The following is a 17,708-nucleotide window of genomic DNA, read 5'->3' as shown; positions in this document are numbered from 1 at the left end:
GGGCTTTCTGTTCTACGTCACTCGTTCTTAGCCGTTTTGCTTACTATGGGTCATCTGCCATCAGCCGTTTTGCTTACTATGGGTCATCTGACATCAGCCGTTTTGCTTACTATGGGTCATCTGATATCAGCCGTTTTGCTTACTATGGGTCATCTGACATCAGCCGTTTTGCTTACTATGGGTCATCTGATATCAACCGTTTTGTTTACTATGGGTCATCTGACATCAGCCGTTTTGCTTACTATGGGTCATCTGACATCAGCCGTTTTGCTTACTATGGGTCATCTGATACCAGCCGTTTTGCTTACTATGGGTCATCTGACATCAGCCGTTTTGCTTACTATGGGTCATCTGACATCAGCCGTTTTGCTTACTATGGGTCATCTGATATCAGCCGTTTTGCTTACTATGGGTCATCTGACATCAGCCGTTTTGCTTACTATGGGTCATCTGATATCAACCGTTTTGCTTACTATGGGTCATCTGACATCAGCCGTTTTGCTTACTATGGGTCATCTGACATCAGCCGTTTTGCTTACTATGGGTCATCTGATATCAGCCGTTTTGCTTACTATGGGTCATCTGACATCAGCCGTTTTGCTTACTATGGGTCATCTGATATCAGCCGTTTTGCTTACTATGGTTCATCTGATATCAGCCGTCTTGCTTACTATGGGTCATCTGACATCAGCCGTTTTGTTTACTATGGGTCATCTGACATCAGCCGTTTTGCTTACTATGGGTCATCTGACATCAGCCACTTGAAATTGCTTAGATGAGGCAGGGGGATGGGGCAGAGGAATTTTAATTACATGCGTAATACGCATTTTGTATAGGTGTTTAACTCAACAAGACATCCTAGCTTATACCACAAAGCACAATAGAACCAAGCAGTTATAAAGGACTAGTACAAGATATAAACGAAAGAGAAAAGTTAAAATTCATGAGTATATGTCCTTATATAGAAAAAAAAAAAAAAAAAAAAAAAAAACTCGCTGGAATCGTGCTAAATCGCCCCAAAAACCACATACGAGACAGAGGAGTCCAGGTATAGATTTTGTTTATTGAAAACGCGTTCGAATTCGCATTTTTAAGTTGGAGTGGGAATCGCTTTTTTCCTATACAACTCATCCTTATAGTTTTGACGTTAAGTAATGGTGGCGGTGATGCTCAAATTACAACATTCACACAAAGGTAAAACGACCTATTTCTCCCAAAGAGCTTGGGAACCTGTTGTTTGACCTTACTGACGGCCGAGTATCGTATTTCGTACATCGAATGTCACGCTTCAATATAAAGCAACTATTGTTGAACAACGACAAAAGAAAATAATGCTACTAGACCCGACATTCGAGGTTTGATTCACCTGACCTGGACACGTGGTAGGGTTTGTTAGTCTTTTTTCCTCTTTGTTTTCATTCAGGATTAGCAGGGTTGGTGCTTGAAGGTTTTGGGCGGAACTCGGACCCTTGACCTCCCTGTTCGCGGCGCCTTTGTTTCCCAAGCACCTTGGTGTTTTGTTTGGGTGATTGCCGCTCACAGGACTGTCGTGGTTACCTTGCGGCTCGCTGGAATCTTTGAAGCACCGTTCCCACCCTCATCTAATAGTTATGAGTTTAAATGGGGCTAAATGTTCTTTAGGGAAGTTTTAACTCGAAACGATACTGGCCAGCGATCTCTCTCACGAATGCGGGGCGGTCTGGGGTCTTTCACAGGGCTTCAGTGAATTTCCAGCTCTTCCGTTGAGGTCAAGCCGTTTCGCTCGAAGTGCCTTTTGCGTATAGTCCTCCCTTCTCGACCAATCAGAATACCCGATTCTCTGCTTAAAGAATAAAAAGGTTCTAGAAGTTATCTATTCGTGGTCACTTTATTATCTCTTGATCGTCGAAAGTGCACGAGAAGAATAAAACCACGATGGAGTGAACGAGGTGTACGTAGTTTGGCGAGTCAAGAAGCCGGCTTAACAAATATAATTATGACCAAAAGCTGCACCATTTAGTAAACTTCTAAGCGAAGCCTGTCAAAACGCGCCAGCCACGTTAGTCACTTCAATAAACGATTGCTACATTAAAATATTTCTTGATAAATGTAAGGATTGTCTACGCCTCGATCAGACTAAACGCCACTGAAAATGAGTATTAAAATCAAGTGTCCAAGCATTGCAGTTTGACTTTTTGCTATGAAGTAGTAGCAAATCTACTCCCAGTACAACAAGCAAAACGTTGCATTTTCTTCGAAGAATTAATTATTCAGTACTTTGAAGATAAATGCAATGATTTCTTTTGGCAAATTGTCATTATCAGAATATGGTATCTTCTCCTTAGATAACATTTTCCACTTTTCTGTCTTCTCAAGTTCCAGCATCTTTTCTTCATACTCCTTTACATCAAGCTCTCGCATTGAAAAACAGAATAGACCTCCTGCAACGTATAAAACACACAACCGGCATAATAAGTGAACACTTATCTTACTATGAGGTCCAGAATAAATATCCACCCGGTCCGTGGGTGGTAGTATTTTCTTACCCTCTTTATATCACCAGGCGGGGAGACAAGATAACAGCAGTTTGAAAGGAAGGTTTGCAGAATGAAAAGCGCAATAAATTGAAGAATTCTTTCTTGTAACAGAACAAATTTAAAATCACGTGTTTTGGTGAAAAAGCGTAGGCGACCTCTACCTTTTCCTTTCTTCCTCCCCATTCCCCTCTCTTCGCTAGCCGGCTTTCCTCTTTAATCTTTCCCCGACCTATATGAGAGACTTCTCACAAGCCATGGGTAGATCGAGACATGAAAACACAAATCCGTATTTTTAGCCTTACCTTTCTTTACCATCCTGATCATTTCGTCAAGAGCATCTGGACGCACATGCCCAATAACAAGTACGCCAGCACTGATCAGCGCATGGTACTCGCCAGTATCTATCTCGGGATTCCGCTGCTCAGTCAGTGGGGCGCAGATGAACTTCGAGTAGACATTCTTCTTTTTCGCTTCATCTAACATTTCTAGTGAAATATCTAGGGCATCAATATTGGTGTAACCGAGTTTGGAAAGTTCCACACCAGCAAGACCTGTTCCAGCCCCTGCATCAATAATCTTGATCTGGCTCCGCGTTCCGTCTTGAAAAACCTTTTTGATAGCGGCATCTAGAGATTCAGCCAGCGGCTTGCGATAAACGATCTGGGATTCTTGTAGGATGTTCTAAAAGACACAGTGAACTGTTGCTTTAGTCAATAAATCATTTTCATTTTTTTTCTTTATTTTGTGGTAAGGAAAGGGGGTAGTGAATGATATCCCTACATTAATTTTGTTTACTTCTCAGTTTCATTGAACGAAATTTGAAGCAGCGGAAGAGTTTTTTGGGTGCAAAGTGATAGATGAAATACAAAACTTTCTCCGCGAAGATCCCTCCGAACCACACTTCCATAACTGTGATTGAAAAAGAAATGTTGTTGGCGAATGACATTTCGACAACTTTTTGGAAGACTTTTTCAGGATCAAGTGAAGATTTAACGTTGTTTGTCAGTGGTCGATAGTCGTTTGAAAGCACGGGTCCTCAAACTCATAGGTCAGTTTTCGCTGTGTAAGACTCATGTAAAACTACTCCAAGATGAGATAAAAAAATACCTTGACTTACGAAATAAAGTACTAATTGTGCAAGCGGACGTTATACATATACCTTGTCATAGTTGGTGGCCCAGTTTTTATACAGTTCCTTTATTTCATCTTCTGTCGTCTCTTTAGTCAGTTGGCTTACTTTTTGGCCAAGGAATTTGTCATAAGTAGTGTCCCACAAAGCCATTGATCGCTTGGGTTTTCTGATATTTAATAGCAATTACAATGTTAGATCTTAGTGGCATATACGTTATTTATCCCATGCCTAGAATAATACAGCTAATCAGGAGGCTAGAAAGCCGTTGCATATTTTGCGGTTTTACACGGGTCGTATTCCGCGAAAGTTTCCCGGCTTTCACCACGGCCTCCAAAATTTCCCGCTGAAAGCCTAGCCGGCAGCGGCCGCCATTTTTCCATTCAGAGCTCAGATTAGATCTCTCGAGCAATTTTCGACATTCTTTTAGTTAAAACCTGTTGTAGAGACGGAAAACTTTATGCAAACGTCGAGGAATTTGCAACACAGCTACCCAAAACCCAGGAACGGTGAAGAAAACAGCTTTGGATTGCAAGACCTTTGTCACTTTCATGCAAAACAAATACCGTAAAATTCCGGTTCAAGCCCCCTCCGCTTCTAAGCCCCCCTGGTTATAGGCCCATCTAACGGAAGCAAAAAATACGTCCGGTTATAACCCCCCAGCCCGGATACAAACTCCCTCTGGTGGAAGACAGTACTGAACAGGGCTAAATGTTGCTCCATTATGACTTTTTGATTTGAAAACGTATTTCGATCAACATTGCCATGACTCGTTAAGTCCCCCCCCCCCTCCCCCCAGATATAAGCGGCTTATAACCGAAATTTTACGGTAATCACGATGGCTTAGCCAGAACCCGGGGGGGGGGATACTCCTTGGAATTTTTGGTGGGGGTGTGCCGCCCGCATCTCCAAGTCCAGACCCAATTTCAGACCAAAAAATGTCATTTTCCACACCCGTTTTCAGACCTGGACTAAAAAAATTCTTACCGTATTTACTCGAATAAGCGCCGCGGCGCTTATTAAATTTTTTACGCCTCAAGTGCGGCGCTTATTCGAAGGCGGCGCTTATTTGAGGGCGGCGCTTATTTAAAATTTGGACGCCACAAAGAATCTAATCTTTTACAGTAACTGAAAATAGCGTCTTTGGATGGTCAGTATTCGTCTTTTGCGGAAGAGAGAAGTGGTGCTAGCTGTTCTGGCAAAGATCGATACCTTCATAACATTTACAGAACTACGTATTGTAAGAATATTGGATAGAAAAACTAATGGGCGAGCGGTAAAACAATCACTTTGAACTTTAAGACATCGGTTCTGATGGAAAGAAATGTCCAAGTTTGTTTAAGAGTTGCTTTGTAGTGCTGTTTTAAGATAAACTGAATTCCTCGAATAAGCGCCGCATCAGGACTGCGGCGCTTATTCGAGGGCGGCGCTTATTTACTTTTTTGTCTTAACTGCGGCGCTTATTCGGGGACGGCGCTTATTCGAGTAAATACGGTACCCGTTTTCAGACCTGACCTTGAAATGAACGCAGAACGGAAGTCAACGTAACAAGGATGAATAGGTAAAATTTAGCTGAAATGATATATTTTATCTATTTCTCTTTGTCTCTCACCAGTTACTCGCTCCGGTTGCTGGGAAGAAAAATAAGTTTATAAGCTTTCGTGAACGTTCCCCAGATAACCATACCCAATTACAGAGCAAAATTTTCAAAATCTATACCCGTTTTCAGACCAAAACGGCTCAAAAACCATACCCTTTGGGGCGGCACATACCTATATACCTTATATAGGGGAGTACCCCCCCCCCCCCCCCCCCCGGGAGCCAGAACAACTTGTTTATGCGGTATTCTAATCGTTATCTGGAAAGCAGACGGAGAAATCTAAACCGGATACTATAACATTATATTCACACGAACCTTTTTGTTGTTGTTGTCCGGATTCGTCTTGTAAGCTTAATTAATTGTTAGGCGTGTATATAAGAGGCATGGGATAAAATAGTTATGCAATGTTTCCTCGTGACATACCCCCCCCTTTTCCCCCCCCCCCCCCCCAACCCAAAAACCAAACAAATTCTACTCCGCAAATACCTCACTCGTGACTAGATTTTTCTTTGTATGCACGCTCGCCTAAAGGCTCTTGAGTATACTGAAAAATCAAGTAACTCGTGGGATATTTCGCGGTATGTCACTCGAAAACATTTTATTATTTGCATGTCTTTCCTCGTATTTAATGTTTAAAAAAATTAACTAATTATGGCATCTGGCCTTTTACAGGCCTTTTACTGACGGGGCCGATGGACGACTCGCGACAACCCCAAGGAGATCGTAACATATAACTCTGTTAATAGTTTTCTTAAAATTGTTTGTTATGATAATCAACAATATGAAAACTCTGAAGTTGAACAGATTATTAAAACAGTTCAAAGTCTTCATAATGTGTATCTAAAGAAAGGAAAACGTCTAAGAGATGTCGTTACGTAGTGTTACCACGTGTCGTTTATATTAAAGACGGCATTGTTTTTCTGTCACGGGGTTTTCATTTGGGGTCTTAGCCTGAGGTCTTCGTCATCTTTTAAATCATGGGCTTTTCAGTCTTCGGTCTTCGTTTTTGGGTTTTTACGCGTGATGTGTAAATAAAAAGTAAATTTAAGTGTGTCACAAAAATTGCGATCTTTATTAGATAGCACTGTATAAAATCTAGATCGTATGACCAAAAATTCACCTGGTTGCGCAAGATGAAATAATTTTATACATGTAAAATCAAATCTTAGTAGAATTGTAACGCAAAGGCGATATTATTACCATCATTTAGATTTTATCACAATGTGTTTTCGACTGTCCCAACTTTATGAAAGATTGTCGCATGCTAGAAATAGATAACACATTTTAGATCGTTCGCAAAGACCGTTGTTCCGTTCAGAGTGATCTCTCACTGACCTATCAAAGACCTCGTTGAAAATAAAAGGCTACAATCAATTGCCGACAAAATGATTGCAACGTTCGGTTTTGGGAGCTAAATAGCTACAATTAATTATAAGTATGGTGTTCGTATCAACAAACCTGGTATCCTTTCAGTGACAAGGGTATTCAACAGTGAACGTAAGTCCGTCCTAGACGACCTTTGGATTGTCACGCATTCTCGGGGAATTGAATACGATCCTACAGCTATAGGAGACCAAATACTGCATTGCGATTGGCTACCCGAGCGGACTACCCTGCCCGCTCGGGATTGCTGGCTGTGTCCCGCGCAAAAATAGTGTTTCTTTTTTGCGTGATAATAGGGGGTTATTTAACCATAGTGTTTTTGGGCAAGATACTTCTTGACTCTCCATGACCCATCGCGAATTAAATGCTGGTAAATAACACTCGCAATCGATAAGAGTGGTGGTGTTGGGGAGAGAATTACCGTATTTTCTCAAATAAACGCCCCCGGCGTTTATTTCAAACTTGGCTTCGTGAACCCGGCGTTTATATGAAGCCGGCGATCAATCGGGGCCCGGCGTTTATTAACGGACTGCAATTTTCTGCCAATTTTTCAGATTGATTTATTGTTACCGATCTTCGAGACCAAGGGGCAGTTTGTCAAGGCGGGACGATTTTTCTCTTGGTTCTGCCCCGAAAAAGTGTTCCTGGGTATCCAAAGGTGATTATTTCCCAAAAGTGCACTATTACGGATTGGACAGTTTATGTTGCAATCGAGATTTGTGACAAACAAAATATATTTACTTGTTAGCTTGACCTCAAATAAACGCCGGGACCTCGAACAAACGCCCCCGGCGTTTATTTAAAAACTAGCAATTTTGACCCGGCGTTTATACGAGGCCGGCGTTTAATCGGGGTCCGGCGTTTAATCGAGAAAATACGGTACTCCTATTTGGTCCTAACCCTCTCGCCTCCCGCTTTGCGCTGGCGTCCAGCTCACCCTCGATCGTTTCCAATCCCCGCGTTTGTCGATCAAAGACAATACTTCAGTATAGAGGGGTGTCAAACAGTCTAGGCTTAAACGCAGAGTACGTGTACAAGAAACGGTGGTTTATGTCAAAATAATAAAGTGCAAATTGCCGTGACAGGTAAGAATTGGAAAAAAGGTGACGGGAAAAGATTCTTTCCTGGTCTTGAAACAGTCAGACAGGCAAAGCTGATTCACCTCTCGAGTGACTTAATGCAGGGCATGCATGCATGCATGCAACATAAACGTTTATTGTTTAATAGAGCCGTCATTAGAGAATGATATCATATAGAAAATACAAACGGTATGATAGTTTTCTTTGTTTCTTTTGTTTGGCTTGTTTGCTTTTAATAAAGCGGAGAAGAAGAGTATTAACATAATTATAACCGCCGGCCACGCTCTGTGGGTTTTGTCGTTTTCTTATATACATCTTAATGACAAAACGTTCAATTCTCAAATATTATTTAAGTCTGCATTTAAGAACGTTATCTTGACCGGTTGAACACGATATATATCAACTGATTAATGAGTAATTTTGGGATTCCATGTGATTACTGCATTTCGAATGTCAAAGGCGACCATATTTGATTTAATAACTTTCTTATAGGTGTGCTGGTTTATAATTTCAACTCACCTTCAGTCCTTATGCTGGTGGTTACCAATTAATAACTTCCTTCGAGAACCAAAACACTTGATTAGTAAAGAAAGACCTGGTTCCCTCCAAGGCGGGATTGTAGAAAACGCTGCTATTTTTATTTGCATCTCACTGAATAACAACAGAACACATTTGTCTCGAGGCCTCGAATTAATTATCCGCAATCCCCCCACCCACCCTCCCCCACTTTCCAAAGGTACATGTTCGTTTGACAACAAGATGCTAATAAGAACCGTTTTTGAAACCATATTTGTCAAAACCGGAGAAGGGTTGCCGATTTTTTTGTTCTCCGCTAATTTTAGTCTACTTATGGCACAGGGACCGTGGAGCCGGGGCGGGGGGTACCCCCCCCCAATATTTCCGAAAAAATATGGACTTTCCAAGAAAAGAGTCCCTAAAGCCCCCCCCCCCCCCCCATCCCCACTTCAATTCAAGCACTAGTCAGCACCCCCCTCCCCCAGCCCAATTGGAAAAAATGTTCCGCGGTACCTGTATTGCAATCATTTGCCCTGTTGGCGAATTTCTTAATTAATCAATTTAAAACAAAAGTGCAAAGCGCTCGCTAATATGTTCGTCAGTTTATAGCTCTACCGGGTTTATCGAATGGTATCTACTAGGTTACCATAAAAGACTGTTACTTAAATGGGTCAAGGCAGCAGCTCTCGCATGATCTTACATGAATGGCCCGCTACCCTTCAAGAGAACAATAAAACAACATGCACGAACTATGCTTCTAGCCCCTAAAACAAAAATTTTGCATTTGCTACACTAGACGACAAGTAGTAGAATTACAAGCTTACGAGAGCAACTACACTACTGCCTTGAAGCTTCGCATTACTTAAAGATATTCCAAAGCAGGGAAAGTTCAACGTTTTCAACGTGTTTTAGACAGATGTCAAACGATTTCTTGTTACAGTCAAACCGGATGTTCTTTTGATGGGAACTTTGCAATGTTGCTGCGCAATGTTCCAATACTGATTGACAATTTGCTCATTGCAACTTCAACTTTCAATTTAAAACTATTTCACGGGTTAACTGAAATCACTCTAACATAAACAATCGAAACCGTTGTGTTTGTATCAAGAATTTAATTATTCAATACTTTATAAATGACTCCTTTGACCTGTTTTGGCAAATCATCGCCGATAAAATATGGTACCATCTCTTTAGAAAAAGGCTGCCATCTTCCTGTTTGCTCGAGCTCCTGCATCTTCTCCTCATATTCCACATCATGATTCCGCAGTGTAAAGCAGAAAAGTCCTCCTGCAATGTGGCAAAAAATTTAGAAAAAATATCGAATAAATATTTATAACTTCTAGCTAAGAAAATGGTTTGAACCCATTAGTATCGATCAGTTGGTCGAATGGAGTGATCGACCGGATGAGGATAGTTGTAGAAGAGAATGTTGTGGATGTCTGACCTTCCGACAACCTGAGTGGGTCATCTTCAGAGTCAAGTGCGCTCATTCCTTCTCAGGACTGTCCTGCGCAGAATTGACAAATTATTAACTATTATTATCCATTCAAAATATTTCTCCGTTTCTGATTGGTTTTCAATTCCCGATTAATTGCAGCTAACCGGCTAGCGCTGACCAACTTTGGAAGAAGGTTTTATTATACGACGATTGGTGTCATTTAAATGACGTCAATTGTCCAATATCAAAAATTAACCGATCGGCCGATCGCAACCTCGTTCCCACGTTACACGGCAACTGCTCTGCAGCTGATGTACAACGACTGGGAAAATGGCGAGATTTGTACAGTTCGACGAGCTGAAAATTACCAAATTATTAGAAGACAAGGGGAAAAAGCAACGAAGGCGTGTCAAACAATTTTTAAAGCGTCTTTTAAAGTTCTGAACCAGCCACAGTGGAGGACTTGGCGCAGTTTTACGAAAATTCTACGTCGAAGTTAGCAAGAACGATGGAAACCTGTACTCGAAAAAGTCGCTTTGTGACATCAGATTTGGCTTCACTAGACACTTAAAGCAACTGCTAAATATATAAATATCGACATTTTAAATGACAGAGGATTTAAAACTATGTAACTGAGTTGTGAAGTTTAAATCAAATTTTAAAGCGACCGTTGTTGTGTATTTGTGTACTTTGCGTTCTGTGAAAACCATATTTAATTCATTTTCTGCATTTGGAGCTCTGGAAATATTTTAAATGAATAATAAAACAATTATTGAATTCGGATTTCGTATGATATGAAGAATTATGCAGTTCTCGGATAACACCCTTTTTCGCAAGATAAATCTCGGCATTCTCTCACAAATGAATATCTTACCTATACTTACCAGGTTTCACCATTCTGGTCATCTCGTCGAGAGCCTCTGGTCGCACATGCGCCGCAATAAGTGTACCAGTGCAGATTAGCACATGATACTCCCCTGTTTCTATGTCGGGATTCCGCTGCTCATTCAGTGCGGCGCAGATGAACTTCGTGTAGACGTTCTTCTTTTTCGCCTCGTTTAACATTTCTCGTGAAATATCCAAAGCATCAATATTGGTGTAGCCGAATTTGGAAAGTTCCACACCAGCAAGACCTGTTCCGGCCCCTGCATCAATAATCTTGATCTGACTTTGCGTTTTGTCCTGAAAAACATGTTTGATGGCAGCATCAAGAGATGCGGTCAGCGGCTTGTGATAAGCGACCCCAGCTGTATGAAGGACATCCTAAAAACACAGCAACAATATAAATAAACTCAACTGCTTTTAAACTGTTTGAGTGACAGCGAAATGGCGTGTGGGAGGAAGAGGGTGAGGTGAGAGAGAAGGAGTCCCAGTATTTCCCTGAATTTCGTGAATCAGGTCCTGGCCAAGACTCAAAAAAAGGGATAGTAAACAATCTGTAGGTTGTGAATTCAACTGAGTTTCTAAAGCGCTTTTTGGCGTTCAATTTTCGCTTCTGCTTCGGTTTTTGCATTACTACGCTCAGCAACTTTCTCATCCAATCAGAATCAAAAGCAAAACCAATCGTGACTCTGCGCTGACACATGTTTTCCTGTGCATCGAATGCGTTAACTTGTGTTGATTGCCTGTGTCTTTTGTGACTCTTTGCATTTGGCCAGAGTGGTAAAGCGAACTTTGCTTTTACGACATTCAATTGTTGCAATTAAGCAGCATACCTTGTCATACTCAGTTGCCCAGTTGTTGTAAACATGTTTGATCTCATATTCTGTTGTCTCGTTTGTTAGTTGGCTTATCTTTTTGCCAAAGTATTTTTCATAACTGGTGTCGAACAAGGCCATTGTCTGCTCCAGATACCTAAAAGAGAATACATTTTTTTGCGTTATTAATTATTTTATGAGCTTTCTGTTGTTTGTTTTTGTTTTAGTTTGCATTGCTCCTCATTCCTTTTCCTTTTTTCCTCCCCTCTCCTTTCTGTCTTTCGATGATTTTACCTTCCAAGTGCAGTAAAAACACACGTATAAGAACCTAAATTTTCCAACTTAGCCTAAATAGGTTCTTATAATTAATTAATTAATGGTATTTATTAGGATTTTAGGCGACTTAGTTATCCTGTCCTTCTAAAACTTTTCAATGAAGCATAAACTCCAAAACATCGGCAGTACCTGAACACTTGTCGTATGTTCAAGCGTCCACCTCATCACAGTACAGTGGAACCCCGACATAACGATGTGCCAAGGGGGCAGTAAAGTTATATCGTTATATCGAGGAATCGTTATATCGGGGTTCCGTCCCATACATTTTACTATTGCCGGGACATAACATATTCATCGTTATATCGGGAATATCGTTATATCGAAGATCGTTATATCGGGGTTCCACTGTATATACAAAACGGTGGTTCATGTCAAAATAATGAATTGAAAATTGCCGTGTCATCAATTACACACCAATTAACCGGGAAAAGGTGAGAACATGAGCTATAGGATAAGTGGAGTTTTTCTAAGTTAAAAGCTAATATCTTACCACTAAAGTCTTTTCTTTACTACTCTGTTTACTTCTGTCGTTGTTCGATTACAATACATGGGTAACCAGGCTTTTATTCAACCGACAAGACCTGGATGCTAAACTAATTTGTATTTGGAGTGCCCCTGGCCACTCCCCGAAAAAAAGCACCATTTCATGCCTTTGGGGGAAGGCATTCCTACATGTGGACCACTAAGCTAATTTGCATTTGGGACTATGTGTATAATACCATGGGTAGGAAGATAATCCCTTCTTTCGTGTGAAGCTCGTAAGATCCAAAGGTGGCCATTTTCCTTATAAGGAATGTAAAGGTGGCCCACCTGGGGGTTATACAAAGGAAACCATTCATTCACACAGGGAGTGGGATGAGGTGAACATGGGTTTACCCGAAGTCGTTGGAGTCTTGCTTAATTAAATGGTTGAATTTTGCGACTATGAATTGGAGTTAAGAACTATTTACATCACCTTTGAAGTAAATTGAAATAATACGGGCTCGCCCACTCTTACTACTTTTCTTTATTTTACTGCCATAATCTGACGTTATAATGTTGAGAGAAGTAGTGAGTGGAGGAAATAAAGTTTTATCGGCTACATTCCAGAAACAGTAGTGGATTCTCCGACGACAATAAATTGCACGCCGCATGTAAATAATTGTATTATATATACGAGTCGAAAACATTAAACAAAGAAGCGCTCTTACAAGCTTAAATTCGTCAAAAAACCTGCATAAAAACTAACTCACCCTATGCGGAAATTTTTCTTATTTATTTTATTTCAAAACCTCAGTCGTAAAAGCCGATTTTTCGAAGCTTAAATATTCACAACAACAATTAGTGAATAGATTTGAATATTCATATTTGTAAGTTGTGACCACACAAACACACGCATAGAGTTCAACGCCTGTGTTTTCCGGCTCATGCTGCACCGGTAAAAAGTCACTCGTTGCTTGTTTAGGCAACTTAAGACAACTCCAGCTTACTCCATAGCGAAAGCCTTCAAAAATAACGACAACGACCACAAAACTATCTGAAATTTACATTTTTTTCCACCGTTGAGTTGCGAACACCTCCAAAATAAACCAAAATTCATTTCCGGTTGCCAACCTTTCTTCGTCCATGTGGGGAAAGGCTCAAGTTTGTCGCCTTTTTCATACCTCACTAGGGGATTGAGAGTGCTCGTAGATCTTACGAGCTCAACACGAAATTAAAAAACAATACCCATTGTTTGTCCGGTTTAGTGATTGGCTAAACACCAAAATCTCCTAGCAACAGTAAACGTTTTTCCTACCCAGTGTTTTTATTATTCGCCGTAACACCAAATGCAAATTAGTTTAGCATCCAGGTCTTCTCGGTTGAATAAAAGCCTGGTTTATAAAAATGCGATTTTTCATAATGTTTATCACCGCTGTTTGTGTTATATTTTTAATCTGGTTACCCATGTGTTGCGATCGAACAACCAAAGTAGTAAACAGAGTAGTAAAAAGACTTAAGTGGTAAGATATTGGCTTTTAATTTAGAAAAAACTCCACTTATCCTATAGCTTATGGTGAGAACGAAAAAAGGTGACGGGAAAAGATTCTTAGTTCCTGGTCTTGAATAATTTAGGCAAAGCTGATTCGCATGTGCATGCAACATCGGTCCACGTTTAGTTAACAAATAAAGAAGCCTAAGCCATGTTTTATACTGTCATAAAACACGACGGGCAATTGAGAACACGAGGGAAATGTAGAAAACATGAGCCGCAGGCGAATGTTTTCTACATTTCTGTGATCTATAACTGAACAGACGCACGGCAAAATGGAATCTATTTGTTAAATAGAGAACAGTAGAGTATAATACCATACAGAAAATATTTACGGTCTGGCAGTTTTCTTTGTTTCCTTTGTTTTGCTTAAATTGCTTTTTATATAGCAAAGATGAAGAGAATTAACATATCTGCCCGCCATGCTCTGTGGGCCAGACTGATATAATAGTTTGTCTATATAGTTTTGTTCCCGTGTTTCATCGACTAAAGTTCACAAACTAAATGGAGACGTTTCTATACAATGATTTAATAGAATTGTTGTTGCCGTTGTCAAAACTATATCATTCAGTCTTGCAAAAAAAGCATACTATGACAATTCTGAGATCGATATTGCTTTGTGAGTTCAGTCGACACTTTTATGTGCAATGGTTTTGTCGTTATCTTATGTACATCTATAGGTGAGCTAGTTTTATGATTTGAACTTACCTTCAATCCTTGAGATAATGCTGGTGGATACCAATTAAATAACTTCCTTCGAGCACCAAAACACTTGTCGATTAGTAAAGAAATGACCGGTTCCCTCCAAGGTGCGGGATTACAGAAAAACGCTCCCACACTTATTTGCATCTCTTTGAATGGCTTGAATGGAACACATTTGTCTCGTGCCTCGCTCTTAACAGGAATGAATTAATTTTCCGAAATCCCACCCCCACCCCCCCCCCCCCCCCACCGTTTCAAAGGTACTTATTGGTTTCACAATAAGATTAAAACATGCGAATAAGAAAATAAAATAAAGCAAGTACATTCCGTCAACTGTATTGCAAAATGTAAGTTGTGTTCTTTCCCAAATTTGAGAATGAAATTAGAACTTGTAAATATGTAAAAGCAAGTCATTTTAACACGTCCACTTGCTGACGTGGTTGATAGACTTTTTATTTCTTCAACTCGGCACTAGTGATTTATCTAGTCTTGGCTCTATATATCAGTCAGTTATTCATCAATCATTTGTGTATTTCATCACAACACATTAATCTGGGTAAACGGACTGTATTTACACGAAATTTACCTAGGAACTAACTTAATTCGGAAATGGTGATTTTAGTTGTTGGGTTTTCCGATGAAGCAATTTCTTGTTACGATTAGTTTGTTCTACTCTGTAGAATGCCTGTACTTCTTGGCTCAAATTCGAAGGGTAATGAGTTCTTCAGAGATCATTAAAATCTAGTTTGTACCTTATTCCAAACATCTTCGGATCCTGTGTTCTCCACTAGAAGACAAAACTTAGAATTCTGATACCTGTATACGGAAACTTAAATTTCTTCACGCGAACATTTTTATCCATTTATCTTTTAACCATTCGTAGCATAGCCATTTATTGAAATACAATTTTTTTTCACAAGTAAACTAGACTGTTCACAGTCCCCTATTTTTCCGTGAAGTCGGAGAGATCGATCGTTCAGTCCGACGGGCCGCCATCTTGGTTTACACGAACGCGAGCGAAAACTGGGGAGAGTGCAAAAACCCCGTGGGTAGGGTCAGAGGCGGCGGAGCACACGCGCGTTTTGAAACGTGGGGGGGGGGGGGGGGGGGGGGTCCCATCGTACTCCAAGCCAACAGAGAAACGAGTTTTGTTGAAAGTTCTACACCATAATTATTATTCCGCCAAGCACGATCCTGATAAAACGATTTATGTCTTGACAAACCAATTTTATACTGTGCTAGCGATACTTTCGGCACTGAAATATGGGGGCGCTGAGCCCCACATTTTTGTTTGGGGAGGCTACAGCCCCCGTGCAACCTCCCCCCTCCACCTGTTCCGCCGCCTATGATTATTGCCTGTTAACATAACTAGAGCACGAATAACGCTGTAAGATCAGAGTTGTATTCAGCTTTGAACTGCAACGGAGGGATCATAAACCATCTTTGCCAATGAGAACGCTCTACTTCATCTCATTCATCGTAACTACACTCCACATCTGCCCCGCGACAGTTTTAACGTGTTTAGTCGGAATGAATAAGAACTTAAGCAAATTTCAGTTTGTCGTAATTATTTCAAAGAAGTAATAAATTTTCTATTGTATTACGGATCGTGTATGCTTCTTGGCAAGGTGTGATCAAATAAACGAGAGCCACTGAGCAGTACTTTTGTGTGGTGTTGTTTTGTTTTACGTTGTACAATTAATTAAGTTCCCACTTTTATTAATTCTGTAGATGAAATCCTACTGTGCGACATTCAAATAAAACTAGGTTAATAAACAGTATACTTTCGTTCAATCTAGGTTTTGCCAATTATCACAGTTCCAGCCGCGATAATAATGGAGAGGGAGCTGAATGTAAGTCAGTTTCAAGCAGTTTCTTTTGTGTAGGAAAATTTGTTTATTTGCACTGTTTGTTATATATGCTACTTTTGTGCTCGCTATAAGAACTTAACATTATTATTTTTTAGTGGAACCGGTTCCACTAAAACTCGTGAGATTAATGGCCATAAATCGGCTCGTGGACCATTAAGGAGAGGAAAAAACACTCAACTAAAGCAAGGTAAGTTGATTTTTTTATTTCAATCGCTCCATTTTCACAGCTTACAGAACTTGGCAATCGCTAATTCCCCCATACGAATCCATATATTTCGCAGGGTACGCAACAGTGCCGACGCTTATATTTCGAGCTTGGCCTACCTGTGTAAGTACTGAATGAATTTTCTTTGTTTTTGGTAAGCAATGCGCGGCAGATTAAGCCTGAACTCAAGTTACTCGCTGCAAAATCGAAAATGCATGTCTTGGCTTAAATATTCGTGTAAAACTCCAAATCATGGGCTCAGCTCGCGCACGTACCCTGTATATTTTTGGGTCGGGGTGTGCCGCTGGGACTTTGAAACCGTTACCCTATACCATACCATGTTCAGCTGATTTTGCAACCCCATACTTGACTAGACACCAAATATCCCTACCTTATGCCAGACTTGCCCTTTCTTGAACTGTATCACTATCAGTGGTTTTAATGGAAAACTATCTGTCAACAGTGATGCCGCGATGATTTTATTTACGTTTAGGCCTGCGGCTCGTGTTTTAAGCTACACTTGTTTCGTGCCCTCGTCACTTCTTTGCTTGCAAAGCACGATATGGTACATGATTATATAATATATACGGTTTGAAAAGTATGTTATATTCTCAAGTCTTATGTTATAAGTACAACCCTTCCCTAGAATGTACTAATTGTGTTCTACATAGAAACGTAACAGAAACCGCAATCCTTAAATTTCTGTTGGCCTCCCTGTGCATACGTAACATGCATAAAAAAGAAATAACTAAAATGAAACAATAATTAGGACTTTGCAGAGACATATTCATAAAGAGGATCTTCATACACTGTTTTCAGATCGAATTGAAAGTAAGAAAGTTAACTACATGCCGAAGTTTGGAAAGTCGTGAATCGACTCCTGGTGTGTACATTGAGCCGGTTCAGGGCTGGGTTCAGTGTAATTCTTATCGCAGTCGATGTAGAACAGTCAGGTGATTTCTTTCAAAACACAAACAGAGACATCAGCCTCATCGGCCATGTAGTGATGGTAAATTAATGACCGTAGTTTGTTCAAACAAATAAAACAAGTGGTGTAGATCGGCGACCACTGTATTTGTCATTGAATAAAACCACCGTTTCCACGTCAATTCGTTCTCGAGATTCTATCTTGACCTCATAAAAATAATCTACTCTTTAACTCAAACGAGTACAAAGAATTAGTGAGTCAATCAATCAATCAATCAATCAATCAATCAATCAAAAT

General features: G+C 40.3%; 2 protein-coding genes across 4 annotated transcripts; both read right to left on the bottom strand.

Annotated features, from left to right (window-relative positions):
- Positions 1–1,839: 1,839 nt before the first annotated feature.
- Positions 1,840–8,366, bottom strand: LOC144661549 (methyltransferase-like protein 27). 3 transcript variants are annotated; one of them, XM_078522357.1, is made up of 5 exons: positions 6,704–6,725; positions 5,258–5,276; positions 3,676–3,814; positions 2,819–3,197; positions 1,840–2,420 (listed from the first exon to the last, which is right to left on the bottom strand). In XM_078522357.1, the coding sequence occupies exons 3-5, from the start codon at positions 3,796–3,798 to the stop codon at positions 2,242–2,244; spliced, it is 681 nt and encodes a 226-aa protein (XP_078378483.1). In that variant the 5' UTR covers positions 3,799–3,814; positions 5,258–5,276; positions 6,704–6,725; the 3' UTR covers positions 1,840–2,241. The 3 variants fall into 3 exon arrangements, with proteins under 3 accessions (XP_078378483.1, XP_078378482.1, XP_078378481.1); XM_078522356.1 differs by lacking the exons at positions 5,258–5,276; positions 6,704–6,725 and adding an exon at positions 8,227–8,366; XM_078522355.1 differs by lacking the exon at positions 5,258–5,276 and having other exon boundaries at positions 6,704–6,776.
- Positions 8,367–9,334: 968 nt separating this feature from the next.
- LOC144661219 (methyltransferase-like protein 27) lies at positions 9,335–14,502 on the bottom strand. Its single transcript, XM_078521915.1, has 4 exons — positions 14,414–14,502; positions 11,377–11,515; positions 10,546–10,924; positions 9,335–9,510 (listed from the first exon to the last, which is right to left on the bottom strand). The coding sequence occupies exons 2-4, from the start codon at positions 11,497–11,499 to the stop codon at positions 9,335–9,337; spliced, it is 678 nt and encodes a 225-aa protein (XP_078378041.1). The 5' UTR covers positions 11,500–11,515; positions 14,414–14,502.
- Between the last annotated feature and the right edge of the window lie 3,206 nt (positions 14,503–17,708).

This window comes from Oculina patagonica, chromosome 7, assembly GCF_052425735.1.
Source record: "Oculina patagonica isolate OP01 chromosome 7, crgOcupat, whole genome shotgun sequence".
NCBI lineage: Eukaryota > Metazoa > Cnidaria > Anthozoa > Scleractinia > Oculinidae > Oculina > Oculina patagonica.
The sequence above is the reverse complement of the archived record's forward strand: the minus strand, read 5'-3'. Positions and strand labels throughout refer to the sequence as shown.